Raw genomic sequence first — 21728 nt, 5'->3', positions numbered from 1 at the left:
TTGGAAACCTTACATAGCAACTTTCAGATTTTAATTTCTTCACTATTTTATTTGCAAGAAGTAAATCTTGAACTTTTGGTTCTTTAATTGATGTACTTAATTCTAATGAATTATGAAAACATACATCTGGTCTTGATTGATTTGCTACCCAATTAATTTGTCCAGCCTCAGTGGCAGTAAGATTTTCAAATTTATGTGATGTTCGATTTTGATTCATAGGAACTTGTGAAATATTTTCAATATATGAAATCTGGTCAAGAATTAAGTCATGGTTACTTTGCGTCAATTTAAGTCCTATATACCGGTACTTAAATGCACCTACAGCTTGCTTGCCAATCTTAAATTTGGAACGAACATTATCAATTACAGCTTTCTCAAATTATCTGATCCATGCATCAAAAACAGTACTATCAATTTGTTATGATCGTGGTAATAAAATAATGACGTATCAATGTCAGATTGTTTACACTAAAATACCAAAAGTCTACATTAGCTTTGGGAGGGGGTTTCAGATATACATCACGCTGAATTTCATCTCCTTGCAGAAATGCTGCCTTAATATGAATTGTTAGACATCTATATGATAAAGAAGAGCTTAAAGCAAGAAATATCCGCAGAGTTTCTTTTGAAAGTTGGGGAATCACATTGAATATTAGAGGTTTCTTCAAAACTAGTTTCGATTTTTCCTAACAGGTCCAAATTATAAATAAAAATGTTTATGTTGTTTTTGTGCAGTAGGGCATGATGCGGCAAGTTGGGCAATGTGGCAAAACGAACCCACCGCTCTGACACCGTTATCCAAGCTTGGAGTAGAAATTCCCTCTGTCGCTGAACTTGAGGTGTCATAACAATTTCTCCAAGATAACGTTGCCAAGACAGAAAAGCAGGACTCCAATCTTGTTTTTCAAAAACTATACGAGCAGAAATTGCCTTTCCCTGAATTAATTGCACTGGCTGCAAGCGTTGCCACATTCGGTTCTAGTACCGCTGTGTGTGAAAGCAGCTTTTCAACTCTTACTTGCGTTGACTCACCACAACGACGATATATGACTCAGCTTCGCCAGCGCAATCTTGTTCTTCTTGCCTTCAACAGGAAGCGTACCCAGAAAATTAACTTGGACGTATTTGTTCAACGTTTTGCAATAAAACATACCCGACTACGTTTAAACTAAAACGGCAATAAAAATGTAACGTATTATAACTTGTATGTTTTAACAAAAATAATCTCGAATCTAAAATACTCCGTGAAAGTCCGTTTCCTGACGTTTAATCGTCTGTCAAAGTGCTTTGCTAAATTGCACCCCTCGATTGCACGTTTGGCCCCCAAGGAGTACTGGTCAGGCTACAGGCCTGCTTAGCCTTAGCAATTTGAATATTTCCAGTCAAAATCTTTTCAGTAATAACCAAACGTGTCGTTATAAATGGTTGTCCACAGTCAGGCACAGTTTCATAAATTTTAAAAAATGCCCAATTTTCAATCTCCTGTAATTTTGCTGTTTTGACCCTTTGTTCTTTATGACGCTGTTCAGGTATAAAAACTGAATGAACCTCTTCTACATCAGCTGTATTTGTATTCTCCCCATCTTCTTTTTGTAATGAAGAATCACTTTCAGTAGTATTGAATGATTTCCATGCTTTCACATCATTTACAAAATTTTTGAGTCACTTTTGTTCTGAAAATTTAACCAAAAGCGATTTCTACCAGTCACTTTACCAGCACGACTTAATATTTCACCTGAAGGTAGATATTTAATTGTCTCATATATCTTAGGAAGTTTTGGTTCTGATTTATCATTAGTATTATTGTCATTGATGTCCATCTGGGAATTATCAATATCTTCTTGGGTATCTTCTAAGGTATCCACCTGCTGGTCAGTGGTGTCATTAACATGATTGGTCTTTATCAGTTTTAAACTCATCTTCAACCCAAATGAGTTGACACGGTGACACACGAACACAGATACTACCATGTCGAATGAAAACAACTTTACCGACAACCTTCCCCGGACCATACCACTGATTATCTCGCCTATAATATACTTCGTCGCCTGTTTGAAAGCTTTCACCCGAAAATCCTATTTGCCTAATTTGTTCTGATGACTCCACTTCAATAAGAACTTTTCTGCCCGCTATCAAAGCATTAATATGGTTTGCAAATATTTCACTGCAAGAGCTGGGGGTTTGTCTTGAAGAACAGCAGGTAAATTAGGATTAGAACCAAAAACTAATTGGAATGGGCTGTCACCGTATACCATATGTAGGCAGTTCTTTGCATGAATTGCTCATACCAAAGCCAATTCGATTTCCAAGTGTGGGTGATCAGCAGTAATCTTTTCCACACAATCATCAAAAACAGCATGATTTCTCGTAGATACCATTCTGCCAAGGGCTGTAAGCGGCTGATGTAAAAACCTCAATATTCAGATTTCCAGCTACATCTCTTAATTCATCATATGCGAATTCTCCACCATTGTCATTTAGGATCCATCACGAAATACATTGAGATCCATAGCAACTACATCATTGAAGTTTGATACAACAAACAATCGGCCTGGGTTTTGTAGAAAAGAATTTTCTACAAATTTCACATTCTGCTCTGTGTCCATTATATCATCACATTCTTTTACACCATCATCATGTAATAACAATTTGAGTATCTGACCAGAAGGATGGGCAAATTGCTTGTGTAGCTTCAAAATAATTTTCTTCTGTTCTGAAGGTAAAAAAGTGAAATGAAATGAATGGAGTTTTACGTCCTACTTTTCTGCACCATGTGGGCTAATGAAGACGGGCAACGCCATGCAGGGTGCAATAAAGGAAATTTTGCCAGGATGTTCTGGAGTTGATTTGTCTTTTAATGTATAAAATACAGTACTTTGGTCTATAGATGTATCATTAATCTGAAAAGGGTCACAATAGTGTCCAGATGAAGTACAGTCTAGATCTACTTTACTTCCATTTATTACAGCTTGATCATTTTCTAGGTCCAAAACCACCTTCGCAGCTTTCATATCTGGTTTTCCAAGTAACAATGGAATATCACTGTCAACTACATCTGTTGTTAACATACACTTCTTACCACCAAGTTCACATGGAAATGTCACTTTTTCTATTGACTTTATCTCCAGTTCCAAATTAAAAATATGCCTCACTCTTCAATCTTAAAACTTTATCCGAATGATTTTCATCTAAACAATAGCCCATCCACTGTCGACCAGTTACAGTAGAGCTGCATGCACGGTCTAGTACAGCAGAATTAATAGACTCTCTTACGAAGACCTGTTTTTCAGATTTTTTTTTTTGTAAACAATATTTTATTCCTAAGAAAAGGATTGGAGAACAGGCTTACGCCTATGAAACCTCCTCTCCCAATGAAACCTCCTCTCTAATGCTTCAAATGAATCAGGACAGGATCGAGCAAAATGAAATATAGATTGACAAATTCTACATTTCATAGGATTTCCATCAGACCCTATAGGATTGGATTGGCGTCTAGTTTTCTGTCCATCACCACCACCAGTGTTGGACTTTTCTGACCAATTATTATGAGCTCGAGGATAATTAGTTGACTTATTGAATCCACGTGTTGGGTGTTTGCTGATATCTACTTCTAGAGTAATTTCTCATTCTATGTTGATTCCATCTACTCTGAGTGAAATATGCTTCACGTTCACTGTAAAATGTTGGCTCTATATTTATACCATCACTAGTAGTTACTAATACAAATAACAGCCAAAAACCTATACCATTCGCCAATACAACAAAATCTTCATCAATATTCTCTATTTCCCGCCAAAATATCCCAAATTACAAGAACAAGGGCAATAACTCATAGTAAATATTTTTCGATTCGTCTGATTTTCAATAGGGTTCATCCTTGGGTGATTACAAACACTCACACCAAATTTCGTCAAAATCCATCTAGAAACCAGCTCTCTATCGTGTCCACAAACAATTCAAGAACAAGGGCAATAACTCATAGTAAATATTTTTCGATTTGTCTGACAGACTGACAGACAGACAGACAGGGGCGACGAATATATAATATATATATAAAAATTGTAGCTTCTATTGTGACCACAAACAAATTTTGACTTGATCTTACTAAGTCAAGGGCAATAACTCCAAAACCGTTCTTTGAAAAGTCATCAAATTCTAACTTGACTGAGATCTTATCAATTCCAATGCTCACACCAAATTTCATCAAAATCCATTGAAAATTGTAACTTTTATTGTGCCCACAAACAAATTTTGACTTGATTTTACTAAGTCAAGGGCAATAACTCAAAATCTGTTCATCGAAAAGTCGTCAAATTTGAACTTGAACGAGATCTTATCAATTCCAATGATCACATCAAGTTTCATCAAAATCCATTGAAAATTGTAGCTCTATTGTGCCCACAAACAAATTTTGACTCGATTTTACTAAGTCCTTGCCACGTATGCTTGAAACGATCTTAGCGCTAGGATGTCCTAGTTTCTTATCTTCTAACATTGATTCTAGGACATCCTAGTGCTAAGATCGTTTCAAGAATATGTGGGAAGAGCAATAACTCAAAATCCGTTGATCAAAAAGTCGTCAAATTCAAACTTGAACGTGATCTTATCAATTCCACTGCTCACATCAAGTTTCATCGAAATCTTATGAGAATTGTAGCTTCTATTGTGTCCACAAACAAACAAATTTTGACACAAATTTACTAAGTCAAGGGAAATAACTCAAAAAAAAGTTCATCGAAAAATTGTCAAATTCGCACTTGACTGAGATCTTATCAACTTCAATGCTCACACCAAGTTTCATCAAAATCAGATGAAAACTGTAGTCTCTATTGTGCCCACAACAAATGTTGACGTATGGACGAACAGACCGACGGACAGGGGCGACGGCAACATACGACCACATTTTCATGTGGACGTATAAAAACTTACTTGTTCCACTCGTAGACCTTCAAAGCGTTTTTCCTCTGTTCAAAACCAGGGAAACACCACCATTCTTTCTTTAAATGATAAACATCTACTGGAATCTTACTGAATGGATGAACATGACCACTTAAAAAATGTACTAATGGTGCAGCATATAACCATGTAGAAACACAAGTGCCATCTTTAACACCAGGTTGTTGTTTAATAAACTTCAGAATCTGCTCACAAACATACCTATAAATAACCCAAATAATGTATGACCTGTAAAGTGGCAAAATATATTTAATGGTGGTAATAATTATACAGATGTCTTTATTATTATAAACTACTTTCTATGGCAGCAGTTAATAAATAACAGTGCTTTCATGACAAAACTTTAAACATGCCTGGGCTTCTGCAGTCTACCAATGATAACAAGTAGAGTTTAACATTATTTTAGCAAGTTTCTGTATTAATTTTGCAGTAAAAATTTTAAGCAGATGTAAGATTTTCACTGAAAATAGATGCTGATAGCTGAAATAAAGATTTATCACCTGAGCAAGAAAATATTTAGACCACTATATCCCTTCAAGACCTCGGTTTCAAACCTCTGGGGCACTTTTCTTGGGGATGCTGTGAAAATTCTTAAAAACTCTTGGGGGGAAAACCTACCTTCCTTCGTCTAAGATCATTGGAAATGGCTCTTACAGACTTACTATTCTCAAAAAATTCGAAGATGTACCTCTCATGCTCATGTTTCAGCAGATTACATCATAATTTGAAATTGCATATCAAATGTGTTTGGAATCACCGAAAAATCATTTTCCCGGCTGGATCTTAATCACAGAAGATTACGTTTTGATGAAGATTTTGACACCTCAATATTGTCAAAGCTTTTAGTTTCCAGACAACAATGTAATACAAATGATTACGATGTATTACAATAAGATAGCTTGCCAGGCAAGGTAACATACGCCCACTACCAAGTGTCAGAAATTATAACAAAATCTTTAGTGGCTTAATAATGAATTTTCAAATAATCTTAAGATAGCTTGCGAGGCAAGATAACATACGCCCACTGGCAGCTGTCAGAAATGATAAAACAGTCTTTAGTGACTAAAGTACGAATTATCTCATATTGAAGAAATTTTATTAGTTTGAATTCAATTACATATATATATGCCAGTTATTTATGCTGAGTAATTCCACAAAATTTTTTAATATCAATCCCTGAAAACCTAATACAACAAACAATTAAATCACACAGCTCTAATCAAGGGCAAAAAACCAACTTTTGCAGGTTTTTACAAAGTCAAGGGCAATAACTCAAAAAATTTTCATCAAAAATACATCAAGTTACAACTTGTCCGAGATCTTATCAATTCCAATGATCAAACCAAGTTTCATCAAAATTAGTTGAAATCTGTAGCTTCTATTATGCTCACAAACAAATTTTGACGCGTTTTTCCTAAGTCAAGGGCAATAACTCAGAAAACGTTCATCGAAAATGCGTCAAGTTAAACTAGTCTGAGATCTTATCGATTCCAATGATCACACCAAGTTTCATCAAAATCGGTTGAAAACTGTAGCTTCTATTGTGCTCACAAACAAATTTTGAAGCGTTTTACAAAGTCAATGGCAATATCTCCAAAACTGTCGATCAAAAATGCATCAAGTTAAAACTTGTCCGAAATCTTATCAAATCCAATGATTACACCAAGTTTCATCAGAATCGGTTGATAACTGTGGCTTCAATCCTGCTCACGAACTATTTTAACAAATTTCGACGCGCTTTAACAAAGTCAAGGGCAATATATCAAAAACTGTTCATCGAAAATACGTCAAATTTGAACTGAATGAATGAATGAAAACTGTAGTCTCTGGGCGACGACAATATATGACCACATATTCATGTGGGCGTATAAAAATCATCAATAAGTCAAGGCAAAAACCTGAAACAGTTCATCAAATTATCATCAAATTCAAACATGACACACAAGGGCAATAACTCTGAAACTGTTCATCTGATTATTACTTGACCGAGATCTCATCAATATATACATGCATATCTATTTCATCAAGATTGGATAAAAACTGTAGTCCCTATCGTGCCTGCAAGCCAAATTTGACAAGTTTTTACTAAGTCAAGGGCAACTCCGAAAACCTTCATCCAATGGTTACCAATTACGAACTCGACTGAGATCTCATCAATATATATGACCCACAACAACAAAATCTATACAAAATGGCCAAAGACACAGACATTTTAATGACAAGCTACAGAATGACAGACATATTACAGATAGCTTGCCAGGAAAGGTAACACAAGCCCACTACCAGCTGTCTGAAATGATAACAAAATCTTTAGTGACTTAATCATGAATTTCAAATAATCTTAAAATCATCTATAAGTCAAGGCAAAAACCTTGATTATCGTCAAATTCAAACGTGAACAATGTCTCATCGCTGTACACACAAGGGCAATAACTCTGAAACTGTTCATCCGATTATTACTATTTCTAGCTTGACCGAGATCTCATTAATATATACATGCATATCTAGTTTCATCAAGATTGGATAAAAACTGTAGTCTCTATTGTCAAATTTTACGTGTTTTTTTCTAAGTCAAGGGCAATAACTCTGAAACTGGTCGTCCAATTATCACCAATTTTGAACTTGACCGAGATCTCATCAATATATACATGCATACCAAGTTTCATCAAGATCAGATAAAAACTGTATTCTCTATTGTCAGATTTTACGTGTTTTTTCTAAGTCAAGGGCAATAACTCTTAAACTGTTCATCCAATTATTACTAATTTCGAACCTGACCCAGATATCATCAATATATACATTCATACCAAGTTTCATCACGATCGGAAAAAAAAATGTAGCTTTTTATCGCGCCTACAAGGCAAATTTGAGGCTTTTTTTTCCAAGTCAAGGGCAATAACTCAGAAACCATTCATCCGATTATTATCAATTTCAAACTTGACTGTGATCTCATCAATATATACATGCATATAAAGTTTCATCAAGATCAGATAAAAACTGATGTGCCTACAAGCGGTATTGGATACATTTTTACTAAGTCAAGGGTAATACCTCTGAAACCGGTCATCCAATTATTATCAATTTAAAACTTGATCGAGATCTAATCAATATACACATGCATACCAAGTTTCATCAAGATCGAATAAAACCTACAAGAAATGTGAACGGACGAATGAACCGACCGACGGACAGGGGCGACGGCAATATACGTCCACATTTCCAAACTTTGTTTTTACTTTGAAGCCGGTTTCTGAAATGGAGTCGCTACATGGAAAAGGTTGGGAATCTCAGCTTTAAGACAACAAAAGTAACTACTTGTCCACTAACATGTTTTTGAAAATTACTTAGTTAAGAAATCATTTTGCATTGCAAGTTCCATATTGAAATGTGGTTATAATAAAATACGTTAATTTAGAAACATAAAAATTTTACTTTTTATCAAAATTTTCTGTAATAAATTCTGAAGACAAACACTTTTTCTCTTCACAGTTAACTTGAACCAGTAAATTTTTATATACAGTATCTTGGCATTTAAAGTTCAGCTTCATATTAAATTGGTTGGCTAACTTAATAAGAAATATAGCTAACATCAATGATGTGTTGTTCTTCTCACAGGAATATAGATGATCAAGTATAGGTCTAATTACCACATTATACACTATCTGGAAAATAATATCAAAAATAGTTTGCCAGGCAAGGTAATATATGCCCACCAGGCCCGTAGCTAGGGGGGGGGGCCAGGGGGGGAGCCCCCCCCCCCTAATAAATATTTGCCCCCCCTGAACATTTTTCAACCATAACGTTAAAAATGTCCTGTTTTTATCGTTTTACATAGACAAAGAGCAGTTCTAAGGCTTTTAATTGTCTGATGGCCTTTGAACACCAAATAACAGCAGGAATTGACTTAATCTGTTTTATAAGTAGGTTTGCTGTACAATACCCTCGCTTACAGCTGGTGTAATTGTTGATTATTATCATTGTTGATTGTCAACCCCGTGGAACACTAAAACACATATTTTCAATGTATATATATCGTTTCTTTATTGACTTTTTGAATCATATAGTTGGGCCCCCCCTGAGACCCCGGGCAATCTACGGGCCTGATGCCCACTGGCAGCTTTGATTTTAAATTAAAATATTTGGCAGTACAGTAACATTTGTCAGTATAAAATATTCAGACATACACTTCTTTAGAACTTTTTGAGGGATACTGTATAATATTACTAAGTTTGATCAAAATCTGTCAAGAATTGGGCCTTCTAGAATGTTTAATTACAGGCTAAAAACGCGTTTTTTAGAACAAGGGCAATAATATTTTTCGATTTTCGTTAAAATCCATCAAAAATTGTGCTTCCTAGATTGTTTACGTGCAGCAAGTTGAACACATTTTCAAGAAGAAGGGCAGTAACTCATACCAATTATTTTTCAGTATTTTCAATAGGGTTCATCCTTTAGAGACAAACAACAAACACTCATACCAAGTTTCATCTTAATCCGTCAAGATTGGTGCCTTCTCGTGTGTTTACGAGCTATAAATTGAATAAGTTTTCAAGAACAAGGGTAATAACTCATAATAAATATTTTTCAATTCTTCTGATTTTCAATAGGGTTCATCCTATACCATACCATACCAAGTTTCAGTCAAGAATTGTGCTTGGTAGAGTGTTTACAAGCAATTGTGGACGGGGAGATTGACGGACGCACTGACGGTCGGACTGATCGACCGACATGGGTGACGACAATATACGCCGCCAATTTCATGTAATATACGCCCACTGGCAGCTTTGATTTTGAAGTAAAATATTTGGCAGTACAGTAACAATCACCAGTATGAAATATTCAACTTCTTTTGAACTTTTTGGGGCGATACTTAGTAATATTATCAAGTTTCGTCAAAATCTGTCAAGAATTGGGCCTTCTAGAGTTTTCAAGAACAAGGGCAATAACTAGGAATTGTTCTATTTTTCTGATTTTCAATAGGGTTCATCCTTGGGTGATTACAAACACTCACACCAAGTTTCATCAAAATCTGTCAAGAATTGTGCCTTCTAGAGTGTTTACAAGCTAAAAATTGAACGTGTTTTCAAGAACAAGGGCAATAACTCAAACTAAATATTTTTCCATTCTTCTGATTTTCAATAGGGTTCATCATTGGATGACTTCAAACATTCACATCAAGTTTCATCAAAATCTGTTTAAATAATAATAATAATAACAACCTATTTATATTGCGCTGGTAATTCCAACAGTAAAGTTGCTCTTTAGCGCACATAATGATAAAAAAAAAAGAGACACACACTCTCACACAAACAGTGGACGGACGGACAGATTTATGTACGGACATGGGTGAGGCCAATATCCACCCCTCCATTTCATGTGAGCGTATAAAAATGATTGAGAAAGAGAAATGCTTGAAACGGTTCAAGAAAAAAGTTTTGCAAAGATTTATTGAATTTAGGGCTTTCTTTGAAGGAACTCCTATATTTATAAGCCACAACATTGTAAAACCAACATGTAATGATGGCGATACAGCCAACCTTGAGTTGGGCTCATCTTGTCCTTGACTGTTGACCAATATAGTCTGACTAAATGAAACAACTTAATTTATAATTGTTCAAAGATAGCTTGCCAGGCAAGATAATATACGCCCACTGGCAGCTTTGATTTTGAATAAAAATATTTAACAATACATGAACAATCACCAGTATGAAATATTCAACCTTCAGTCATACACTTCTTTTCAACTCTTTAGGGCGATACTGAATAATATTGAGTAAGAGTTATTTCCCTTGTTCTTGAAAACGTGTTCAATTTTTAGCTCATGAAAACTTTAGAAGGCAAATATTCAATCTTCAGACTGAATAATAAAACCAAGTTTTGTCAAAATCCAGCAAGAATCATGCCTTTTAGTGTTTAAGAGCTAAATTTGAAAGCATTTTCAAGAACAAAGGCAATAACTCATACTAAATATTTTTCAATTCTTCTGATTTTCAATAGGGTTCATCCTTGGGTGATTACGAACACTCACACCAAGTTTCATCAAAACCCCTCAATAATTCTGCCTTCTAGAATGATTACGAGCTAAAAATTAAACGCGTTTTCAAGAACAAGGGCAATAACTCATACTAAATATTTTCCATTCTTCTGATTTTCAATAGGGTTTATCCTTGGTTGATAACAAACACTCATGCCAAGTTTTGTCAAAATCCATCAAGAATTGTGCCTTCTAGAGTGTTTAAGTTCTAAAAATTGAACACGTTTTCTAGAACAAGGGCAATAAACCATACTAAATATTTTTTGATTCTTCTGATTTTCAATAAGGGTTCATCCTTGGTTGATTACAAACACTCATGCCAAGTTTCGTTAAAATCTGTCAAGAATTGTCCCTTCTAGAGTTGAAATGCATTTTCAAGAACAAGGGCAATAACTTATACTAAATATTTTTTGATTCTTCTGGGGCCGGTTTCACAAAGCTTACGATCGTCGCAAGTTTACGACTAAGTGTAGAAGAAATATACGATCGTAGCTAGTACCGATCTTAGAACCACTTGCTCAAAACGATCCTACGAAGATCTTAGTTACGACATGGTTAAGACGAAAACCATAGCGTGACGTCACGTTTTTCTGTGACGACGGTGCCATCATGGCGGACAAAGAGAAATGTCAAAGCAAAGCGAGCGTCAAATTCTACCAAATTTTCAGTGAATTTGCATTCTCTTGTGGACTATAGTACATTGGTAAGACAGGACATCTCGGCAATATCTGTAATAGCAGCATTTTATTTAGACCTACGATTCCAAAGCAGAGAATACGTCAAACAAAATGTCCAGGCAAAACTTTGTACTGTGTGACTGTGAGTCCGTCGTCATTGGAGACAGTAACAAGACGAGATTGATAGTGAAAGATAACTATCTAGACCATCTCTTCCAATTTTACCAATTATTTTAAAATAGATGTTCCATCCTAGACCTGTCCATTTGAGACTGAGAGACTCAAATATCCTACTTTTGGCAAAGCCAGAACGTAGGAGATGATAGACCTATAAAGTCCCAACAACGTCTATAGGACCTCTAAAAAGACTCATCTCTATTGACAATAACAGAATTAGAGTCTTGGCAGAAAAATCTTGTTAAAATCATCATATTGGTACGAAATGTATACTTTCTTTGCTTTAAACATAACAGGCCCGGTGTCGGCTTTCACCCCCTAATACTAAACATGGAATAAACATTGCACTTGAAAAAGTGTCTTGTAAGCCGCTTTCTGCAAATCATTTTTGAAACGTTTACTCGAGTGTCTGAGACAGGCATACTGTTTTTACTTGCACTTGACACACCCACCTGGACCCACTTTTAAATCCATCTGACATTTGAACGACCGCCACATGTTGTAATTGCTCCTGCTTTGTAGCCTAGTACTTCATTTCTTTTTCAGCAGTTTCCCAAGCGTTAAGGCGGTATTTAACAGCTCTACTCCTTAAATCTTGTTGTGTTACGGACCCATCCCCGTAACACACCATTTTGATAACGAAAGATCGGTCCTACGACATCTAAGTACATGTCGTAGCTAATGGTCTTAAATCCTAAGATACGACCAAAGTTGCGATTGAATTTATTTCGTGAAATCCATCGTAAGTTTTACGAACGAATTGTGATCGGTTGCAAACTTACTACTCTTTTGTGAAACCGGCCCCTGATTTTCAATAGGGTTCATCCTTGGGTGATTACGAACACTCATACCAAGTTTTGTCAAAATCCGTCAAGAATTGTGTCATGTAGAGTGTTTACGAGCAATTGTGGACCGACGGACCTACGGACATGGGTGACAGCAATAAACGCCCTCCCATTTCATGTAGGCGTATAAAAATCTGTATAATTCGACATCTACTTATCTTAATCACTTATCGTCAATTAGATAATCGCTTATTTTTTATTGATAATACGGATCAAATCACATGAAATCAAAAGAACTAAAATCTGCTGATTAATCACCGCCAATGACCTCTCTTCAAGATCAAGGTCATTGCCTTTAGATCAAATGACATGGGTACTTGTATCATTCATTACACTGTATAGATTGGAGATTATGAAAAAGTGCTGCAACCTTCGCAGAAATGTTTAGCTATGAAATCTATTTAAGGTCGAAAAACAATAAGCACCATTTTAAAACATAAAGAGGAATTTTTTAAAAAGTTTGCTGACAATATTAATTCCAATAAAAAGCTTATGTACAGTAGCTCAAAATATGACCAATTAAATAAGAGTAACTGATATACAACTGAATTGACTTAATTATTGTCTTATTATTAGAAAGGTACAGTCTGTAGAATGTGGGTCACTGAGCTATAAATAGTAACACGTGGCAATGTTAAAAAATGTGGAAACTCTGAGTACTCCGACACTCTTGCTAATCCGACATTGTTTGACGGTCCTTGTGTATGCCAGATTACGCAGAGTATACTGTACAGGAATGTAAGATAAAAACAAACCTCAAAAAATAAACTTTCTTCCTGCAATATTTCAGTACCGTTACTTTGATTTCTGATGCAATTCAAAGCCATTTCCACCTGCTCTTTAAACTCAGTTGCATTTTCTGTATGTGAGCACAGCACTGTTTGTACCAAGGGATTTAGAAAATGCTGTGCAGCTGTATTTAAATCTCCCAGCAACATTCCATGCAAACCAGATGATTTAAATAAATAACCAGAAACTTTTTGCCACATTGACTTTTCTTCTTTGTGGTAACAAAACCCATCATACTGGTGCCATTCTCCTAAAAAAAAATAAACAAGACAAAAAGTTAATGCATAAAGTGGCTTAAAATATGATGACTTTTTTTTGTGTTGAATAGAAACACTTCTACAAAATTCTTTAAAGGGATACAATTCCCTAAATTTTTACTTTAACAGCTAGTAGAGCTTGCTTTTAGTATCACTTTTCACAGATAAATCCGATTTCTGGTTCATCTGTAATTTCAGAAAAATTAGGTTTTGATATATTTTCTTAAAACAATCATATTCACTAGAGCCACACGTGGCACAGAGTGGGACTTTGCAAATGTAGCAATTTGCTAAAGACCCTAAAAAAATCAACCATCGACGATAATTAGATCAAAAGCAAAAACAGTCTAAAGTTGAGCAATTTTCATTATTTAGAAGATTCTAATACCGGAAGTAGACGCCAGACCTCACAAATGAAAGTATCAGCAGATAGCCAAGGCCAATGACCTTTAATCTTGTAAGGAGAAGGTTTAAAAAGGTCAAGATCAAGAGATATAAGTCATCAAAGTTTCAAATTACACACGGATATAAAACCGGAAGTGGACATAGGACAGCAAATATAAAAGTATAAATAGATATATTACAAAGGTCAAGGTCAAAAATTGAAAATTGTGAATTTCCAAAACCTGTTTCTTTTTTATGAAGCTGAAACAACTTTCTTTCTAAGACAAAGTGGCTCAAAACATGAGGTAATTGTATGCGAAGTTCCATTTTGAAAAAATGTATTTTTTGCGAGTTATGCCTCTGGCCAAAAATGTCAATAATGAGTAATTTAACACGGATGTGCCACGCCCACCTGATTTATTTGACATAAGTTAATTGATATTCAAAATGTTATGTCGTATACCAAATTTCAAGCTTCTACATCATACAGGTCAAAAGATATAGGTCAACAAATGTCAACAAAGGTCAAAATCGAAAAAATGAAAATACCCAAATGTTAAAACCCGTTCCTTTTTTGGAACAATAAAGCTGAAACAATTGACCTATTAACACAAACTGGCCAAAAGGATGAGGTAATATTGTGCAAAGTCCCTTTTTGAACAAACGTATCCTATGCGAGTTATGGCCCTGCCCCTAAATGTAAACAATTAGTAATTCAACCCATATTTGCCACGCCCACATCAATTTTTTTGTCATAGGTGAATTCATATTCAAAGTGTCTTGTAGTATTCCAAATATCAAGGTTCTACATAAAATAGGACATAAGATATACATACACCAAGATCAAAGAGACACATATATTGTCAAATAAAACCTCAAATTTGAAAAAATCACGAATTTCAATTTTGCTTTAAAAAAACGATTGTTATATATCAATGTAAAGTGCATGAGAAGCACATTAGGAAACCGAAAAAATTTACTCTCTAGGTTAATAAGGTCACGTGCTAGAGCAGTCCAAAGTTGCGAATTTGGCTTTTTACGGACAGCTATAAAACCGGAAATTCATGTCAGAGGTCAAATGTCAAAGTATCAAACGATAGCCCAAGTCAATGACCTTCAACCCTATAGAGGTCTAAGTCATCAAAGGTCAAGGTCACGTGGTGTGAGTGATTAAGTTTGAAAAAAATGCAACCAGAAGTTGCAAAAAAACAAAATTGAAATTCAAAATTCAGCTCCCAATTTTTTTTTGCGTAATCGATCGCCGTATACATACACATCAAATTTGAGCATATCAACATTTACCCTGAGGCCCCATTTTGAGTTTTACGAAAATGTGTTTTTTCAATATGGCGGCCGAAGTATCACTTCCTGTCTGGATTTTATTCTAAAACAGGCCATAGAATTTTATTTGGTAAAGATCAGCTAAATTTTGTTGACCTACATAAATTACACCGTTAGTTATTCAATCAGAAGTAGATTTGAAATTCAGACGCTTTCCTGTTCAAAAGCGGAAATGACGTACAAAATTTGACTGTACCATATTATTAACATTAATAAACTCTCTTTGCATTTAAAATTTGAGATCAATCGATGCAAAAGCAAAAGAGTTGCAAATTAATTGAAAAATTCTATTGAAAAGAGAGAGCTACCAATTTTCAAATTTCCTAATTTTTCAAGTGCTATCAGGTCAGAAATTACAGGTAGATTGTAAAAATGAACTCCCGAAGAAAATCGATGTAAAAATGCACCTTCTAGAGCCGATTTTCGACTTTTTGCACATGTCGAACTGTGGCACTTCCAGTTTTGCAAAAATGTTCCAATTTATATTTATGCACATCGTCGCCTATATAGAAGGTCTATGAAATTTGAATTGACATTTCGATAACAAACATACATATTACATATCAGTTATCAGTCATTACAAATTACATTTTGAATAATTCTAGCTTTGTTCTACATGTGACTCTATGTCGATGGTTCTCCAAGACTTGGTATAAGTCGTGGCGATTCTATTCATCACTGGTCATGTTTAGGAAATTAGAACATAGTTTGATAGCACGCTCTGCAGGATCATGTTTTGAGGACAACCTTCATCTCCTTGAAAGAGTCGTTCGTTCCCCATGTCGTAGCTGGATTTGCTGCCATCCATGTTGCTGTGTCCAATTTCCCAACCAAATGAAACAAGGGCCATGAATTAGGTCCGACAAAGTTCGAGAGGATAGAATCAGCACCAATCATGGGTAATTGTGGCTTACCGAGAATAAATTCTCGAGGTTCCGGAAAGGATAACAGTTTCTTGACAAGACAATCTTTTTGGTCAGGGAGCACAGATTCACTTAATAGTGATAACAGTACCATTTCTTCAGTCAAATACCAGTGCTTAGATATTTTCTCACTAACAGCTTCTGCAACCTCACTGAGTCCTTGTGATTCCGATCGGTATGTGCATATTTATTTGTATGAAATCAATGTCCATTTTAGGAGCTTCAGTAGTTAGTGAACAATTGGTCCAGTGAGGTAGATAAAATAGCGAAGTGTATAATACAAAAGTTTCTAACTTTTATGTAAACTTCGTCGTATCCACATTGCTCACTGAAGGCGAGCATTTTAGGGACATATAACAGATGACTCGCACCAATGATAGTTTTTTGACTGGATTTCACCCAACATCAACAGGCCTAGTTGGACAACCTCTCAGTTTTACATAGCAGTTCAACAGTTTTGGATTTTTCAGCCAGCAGATTTTGGTCCTGGATATCAAGGATGCGTGGTGAGGTAGATGAGCGTTCAATTGTTGGCCATACGTCTGTTAAATTAGACGAACGGCATTATTGGATTTTCGGATCAAATTCATTTTGACATATTTAGATTCCTTGTCCCCGAAAACCCTCTAAAAGACATATTATAAGACATGTATGAGTAGAATCCTCCAATTTATGGCGAAAAAATATAAAGGTCAGTTTACATGGCATGTATAAGTAGAATCCTCTGATTTTTGGTGAATAAAAATATTTTTGACGCCATTTTTGCCGCCATTTTGAAAATGGCCGATGGCACCCCTAGGGCGACTTTCGATTTCGTTCAAAATTCATATATAGACTTCATACATTACTAAGTCAAGGGCAATAACTCTGAAACCCTTCATCCGATTGTTACCAATTACGAACTCAAGTGAGATCTCATCAATATATACATGCATACCTAGTTTCAAGCAGGTTGGATAAAAACTGTAGTTTCTATCGTGCCTACAATCGAAATTTGATTCGTTTTTACTAAGTCAAGGGCAATAACTTTGAAACCGTTCATCCGTTTATTACCAATTCCGCACTTGACCAACATCTCATCAATATATACATGCATACCAAGTTTCATCAAGATCGGATAAAAACTGTAGTCTCTATCATGCCTACAAATTTACTAAGTCAAGGGCAATAACTCTGAAACCATTTATCCGATTATTACCAATTTCGAACTTGACCGAGATCACATCAATACATACGTGCATACCAAGTTTCATCAAAATCAGATAAAAATTGCAGCCTTTATCTTGCATACAAGCCAAATTTAACGCGTTTTTAGTAAGTCAAGGGCAATCTGAAACTGTTCATCTGATTATTACCAATTTCGCATTTAACCGAGATCTCATCAATATATACATGCATACTAAGTTTCATCAAAATCGGATAAAAATTGCAGCCTTTATCGTGCATACAAGCCAAATTTAATGTGTTTTTACTAAGTCAAGGGCAATAACTCTGAAACCGTTCATCACCAATTTCGAACTTGACGGAGATCTTATCAGTATATACATGCGTACTAAGTTTCTTAAAGATCAGATAAAAATTGCAGCCTTTATTGTGCATACAAGTTAAATTTAATGCGTTTTTACTAAATCAAGGGCCATAACTCCACAACCATTCATTCGATTATTGGCATTTTCGAACTTGACTGAGATCTCATCAATTAAGGAATGAATGTGGATCTTGTTATCGTTATGGGGAAATAAACACTGGTGTATAATGTGACAAGACAAATGACCTGGCAAAGCGGGTCATGTACGTCTTGTCACATGATAAACTAGCGTTTATTTCCCCAGAACGATAACAAGATCCACATTCATTCCTTATATTTACATTGGTTTATCTTTGTGATAAAATACACTAAAATGTTATATTTNTTAATGTAAAAAATACCCGAAACTGTTGTTGCTTAATTCACCGATATCTGTCAATCAAGTTCATCGACCCGCCCCTAACAATATAGTTCTATAAATCAACAGTCTTATTTATTTATTCCATTGAAATATTAACAACAGTTGTAAATTCAAATAAATTGTAAAATTAGATTTGACTCTAGGTAAAAAACTTGGGTCAATTCTTGTTTTTGTTTTCGATGTATTCATACGCCTTATTGTCACGTGACAAACTACAGTTATTGGAAAATAAACGCCCGTTTGGCTAACTGGTTTATTAAAGGGAGTGATAGTAGAAATGTAAATATTATATAATACATACCAAGTTTCATTGAGATCAGTTAAAAACTGTAGCCTCTATCGTGCATACAAGAAATGTAGACGGACAGACGACGGACGGACCAACCGACAGACGGACAGGGGCGGCAGCAATATACATCTACATTTCCATATTGGCGCATAAAAAGTGATGTCAAGAGTAAATTAAAAAATACCTGTAATTTCTTCTATTCGTGATTTGAATATCATAAAATGACGGTTGGCCTCTTTATTATTACCTCTTCTTTTAATCATATGATAGACACGTTCAAATTCATGTTTCTGTCCATTAACAAGACAATACTTATATTCAAATCCTCTTAACATGGCACTGGTTTCAATCATTATACACTTTCCATATTCTGTGAAATCTTCATAATTCCTGAAATTAAAGAAAAGATAGCTTGCCAGGCAAAGTAAAATACGCCCACTGGCAGCTATCAGAAATGACTAAAATACAAATTATATTCCACTATAGCCCTTTGGGCATCTCGGATTTATGAATGCATTATTCTTGTTACGTCACTAGAAAATGCACTCAATCAACGTTCAAAGAAAGAAAAATTCATGACAAAATGTATACACAAGCAATCATGTGACTAGATATGGTGACTATATAACCCATAGCTCGATTGTGATCAATTGTCTTTTTTCTTGTTGAAAACTAGACCTTGCACGTCGTTACGTTCATGTCACTTTCGTAAGAAATATTTAGTTTTGTGAACGCCGCTGGTTTTCACATTGTAAAGGCCAGTTTATACTCCGCTAAGCGTAAGCGCGAAGCGATAATATAAAATCTAAGGGAAGCTTTGCATCACGACGCAAAGCTTTGCGTCGCGAAGTTTTGAATTTTGAGCGAAGCAAAGCTATGGACCAAATCACGTCACATTTGTTTACGTCATATCAAAATTCACGGTGCGTGGTGGACTACATCGAGATGATTTCCGACGAAAAAATCGAAATGCTTACGTCCAGTCTTCAATTAATTCAGTTTATTATTTTGTGTTTAATGAGAATAAAATCCAGAGATCGACAGATGTACATCAGACCGATTTTAAAGGGTCGATACTCACAAGGAAAAAATACAAATCTTGTTCTAGAAATGCGATTAGGGGATCCAGAATATCATTACATCATTACATATCATATCATCACACAGACAGCAAACGAATATTCAATTACCGACTTTCCAGAGCAAGACGTGTTATTGAGAACGCTTTCAGTATTCTCGCAACAAAGTGGCGCATTTTCATGAAACCTATCCATGCACAACCTGAGAAAGTTGTTTCTATAGTAAAGGCTTGTTTATGTCTCCATAATTTTATCAGAGAGGAGGCATCGGTATTATCGTCTGGTGAAAGACGCTATTGTTCACGATCATCCGTTGACCAAAGTAGTCCAGACAGGAGCATCGTGAGTGGGGCATGGCGGGGTAAATCTGTCCAAGGGCTGCAAAGAATAGGACCAATGGGAAGTAACATGTATGGTGATAATGCCAATTCTGTTCGAGACAATTTTACATCTTATTTTATTTCCGAGTTTGGACAGGTTCCATGGCATATCACGCCATAAATTGAAAAAATAATACTTAAATAGTCAAGTTTATTCATTCAATAGATCAAATAAATTGATGGTATTACAATTTTCTTTACTTTTATTGTCGTTGATATCGTCTGATTCATATGAAAATAGCAAATTTTCCACACTGATTTTAAAATTGTTTTTTTGTTTTTTACTCAAGAGCTTTACTCTTGAGGCTACATACGCTCCATAGATGGTGTCACCGTCCGTCTCCCTATTTGCTAACATATTTATGTGAGCAGTAGTGTTTTCCAAGGCTTGATGCAAACTAGTTTCTATAGAAAATTTTATCTTTTTAGCTCCATTCTTTGAGCTGCTTGGATATTGATTGTAAGCACCTGCTTTTGGGGAGGGCGGTTTTTCTGTGGTCAATAGCTGCGATGTTGGTGGTGGTGTGTCTGAATCAGATGAGTCGATTGCGTCGAGTGAATGGTTGGAATATGTTCTGTAAAAGAAACATTATAATCAGAAATAATGTTCCCTATCTATCTATCTATCTACATGTATGCATATAACTTTAAGAGTATAGATTAATCTCAAGTCAAGTTAAGGTTACCTAGCAAGGGAAGCTTAGTTGGTACCACTTATATGCAGCGATTGATATCCATGAGTTGTTGTTTGGAACATACTTGGATTTAAATGAATTTAAATGGAAACTTATTAATTTTCTATTAATACACTTACTTTGATATGGCCATAAATCTATCAAGAAATCCACATTGTTCAAAAAAGGGCCATCTAACTTTAGAACCACTAGCACCACTGCCACTGCGCGCACCATCTCGTATCTTCTTTTCTGGATTCGGTAACTATCCTTGATTGACTAAAAATTTAATCGAGATAATAATAAATAAGCTTGAGATTGAGATTGAGAGTTTGACTTGAGACTGGGTGATGTGGTAGGATGAACAGATACTAGATAGATCGAGGTCTAAATACACATGTAGGGTAGGATTACCTATATTAAATGCACTTGAAATAAAAGACAATGCTTTTTTGAAAAAAAATTAAATAAATCTAGCCTTCTTCAATGCTAGGTCACCTAGTTTAGTAGCCTAGCCGTAGTTGGGCAAAATATTGTAGGTAGACGCGTTTGCTTACCTTTTAGTTGGAACTGTTCTGCCAAATCTGTAAAGGTTTTCTCACTGGTGTTTCTATTCATATAATCTGGATGAGTAGGATTAAAAATAAATTCATTCTGACGAATTGCATTGATAAATGCTTCTTTATCAAAAGACGCCTGCGACGACATTGACATCGACAACACCATTTTGTTCAGTCTGTTCAGTGATGACGTGATAACGTGATGACGTCAGCATTCCAGTGTCTTTGATTGGCTGCAAAGAACAAAGCGAGGCGAAGAAGTAGGATCATATCCAACTCCTTCGTTTAGCTCGAAAATGGGCTTGCGGTGATACGGCGAAAGCGAAACTTCGCTTCTTAGCGGAGCTTTAACGCGTGCTTTGCTCAAGCGAAGAAAAGACTTCGCTTCGCTGCTCACTTAGCGGAGCATAAACT

The 21728-nt window shown here is 35.5% G+C and overlaps 2 protein-coding genes across 2 annotated transcripts; both read right to left on the bottom strand.

Moving 5' to 3' along the window:
- Nucleotides 1-2477: 2477 nt before the first annotated feature.
- Nucleotides 2478-5594, bottom strand: LOTGIDRAFT_170627 (hypothetical protein; the record flags this gene model as incomplete). Its single annotated transcript, XM_009046451.1, has 4 exons — nucleotides 2478-2713; nucleotides 2954-3153; nucleotides 4930-5157; nucleotides 5575-5594. The coding sequence occupies 4 exons, from the start codon at nucleotides 5592-5594 to the stop codon at nucleotides 2478-2480; spliced, it is 684 nt and encodes a 227-aa protein (XP_009044699.1).
- Nucleotides 5595-13261: 7667 nt separating this feature from the next.
- LOTGIDRAFT_170626 (hypothetical protein) lies at nucleotides 13262-21480 on the bottom strand (the record flags this gene model as incomplete). Its single annotated transcript, XM_009046450.1, has 5 exons — nucleotides 13262-13728; nucleotides 18806-19011; nucleotides 20395-20655; nucleotides 20895-21006; nucleotides 21312-21480. 5 exons carry the CDS (start codon nucleotides 21478-21480, stop codon nucleotides 13262-13264), a joined length of 1215 nt encoding a protein of 404 aa, XP_009044698.1.
- Nucleotides 21481-21728: the final 248 nt, after the last annotated feature.

The sequence above is a fragment of the Lottia gigantea genome (assembly GCF_000327385.1).
Source record: "Lottia gigantea unplaced genomic scaffold LOTGIsca_101, whole genome shotgun sequence".
Classification (NCBI taxonomy): Eukaryota; Metazoa; Mollusca; class Gastropoda; family Lottiidae; genus Lottia; species Lottia gigantea.
The sequence above is the reverse complement of the archived record's forward strand: the minus strand, read 5'-3'. Positions and strand labels throughout refer to the sequence as shown.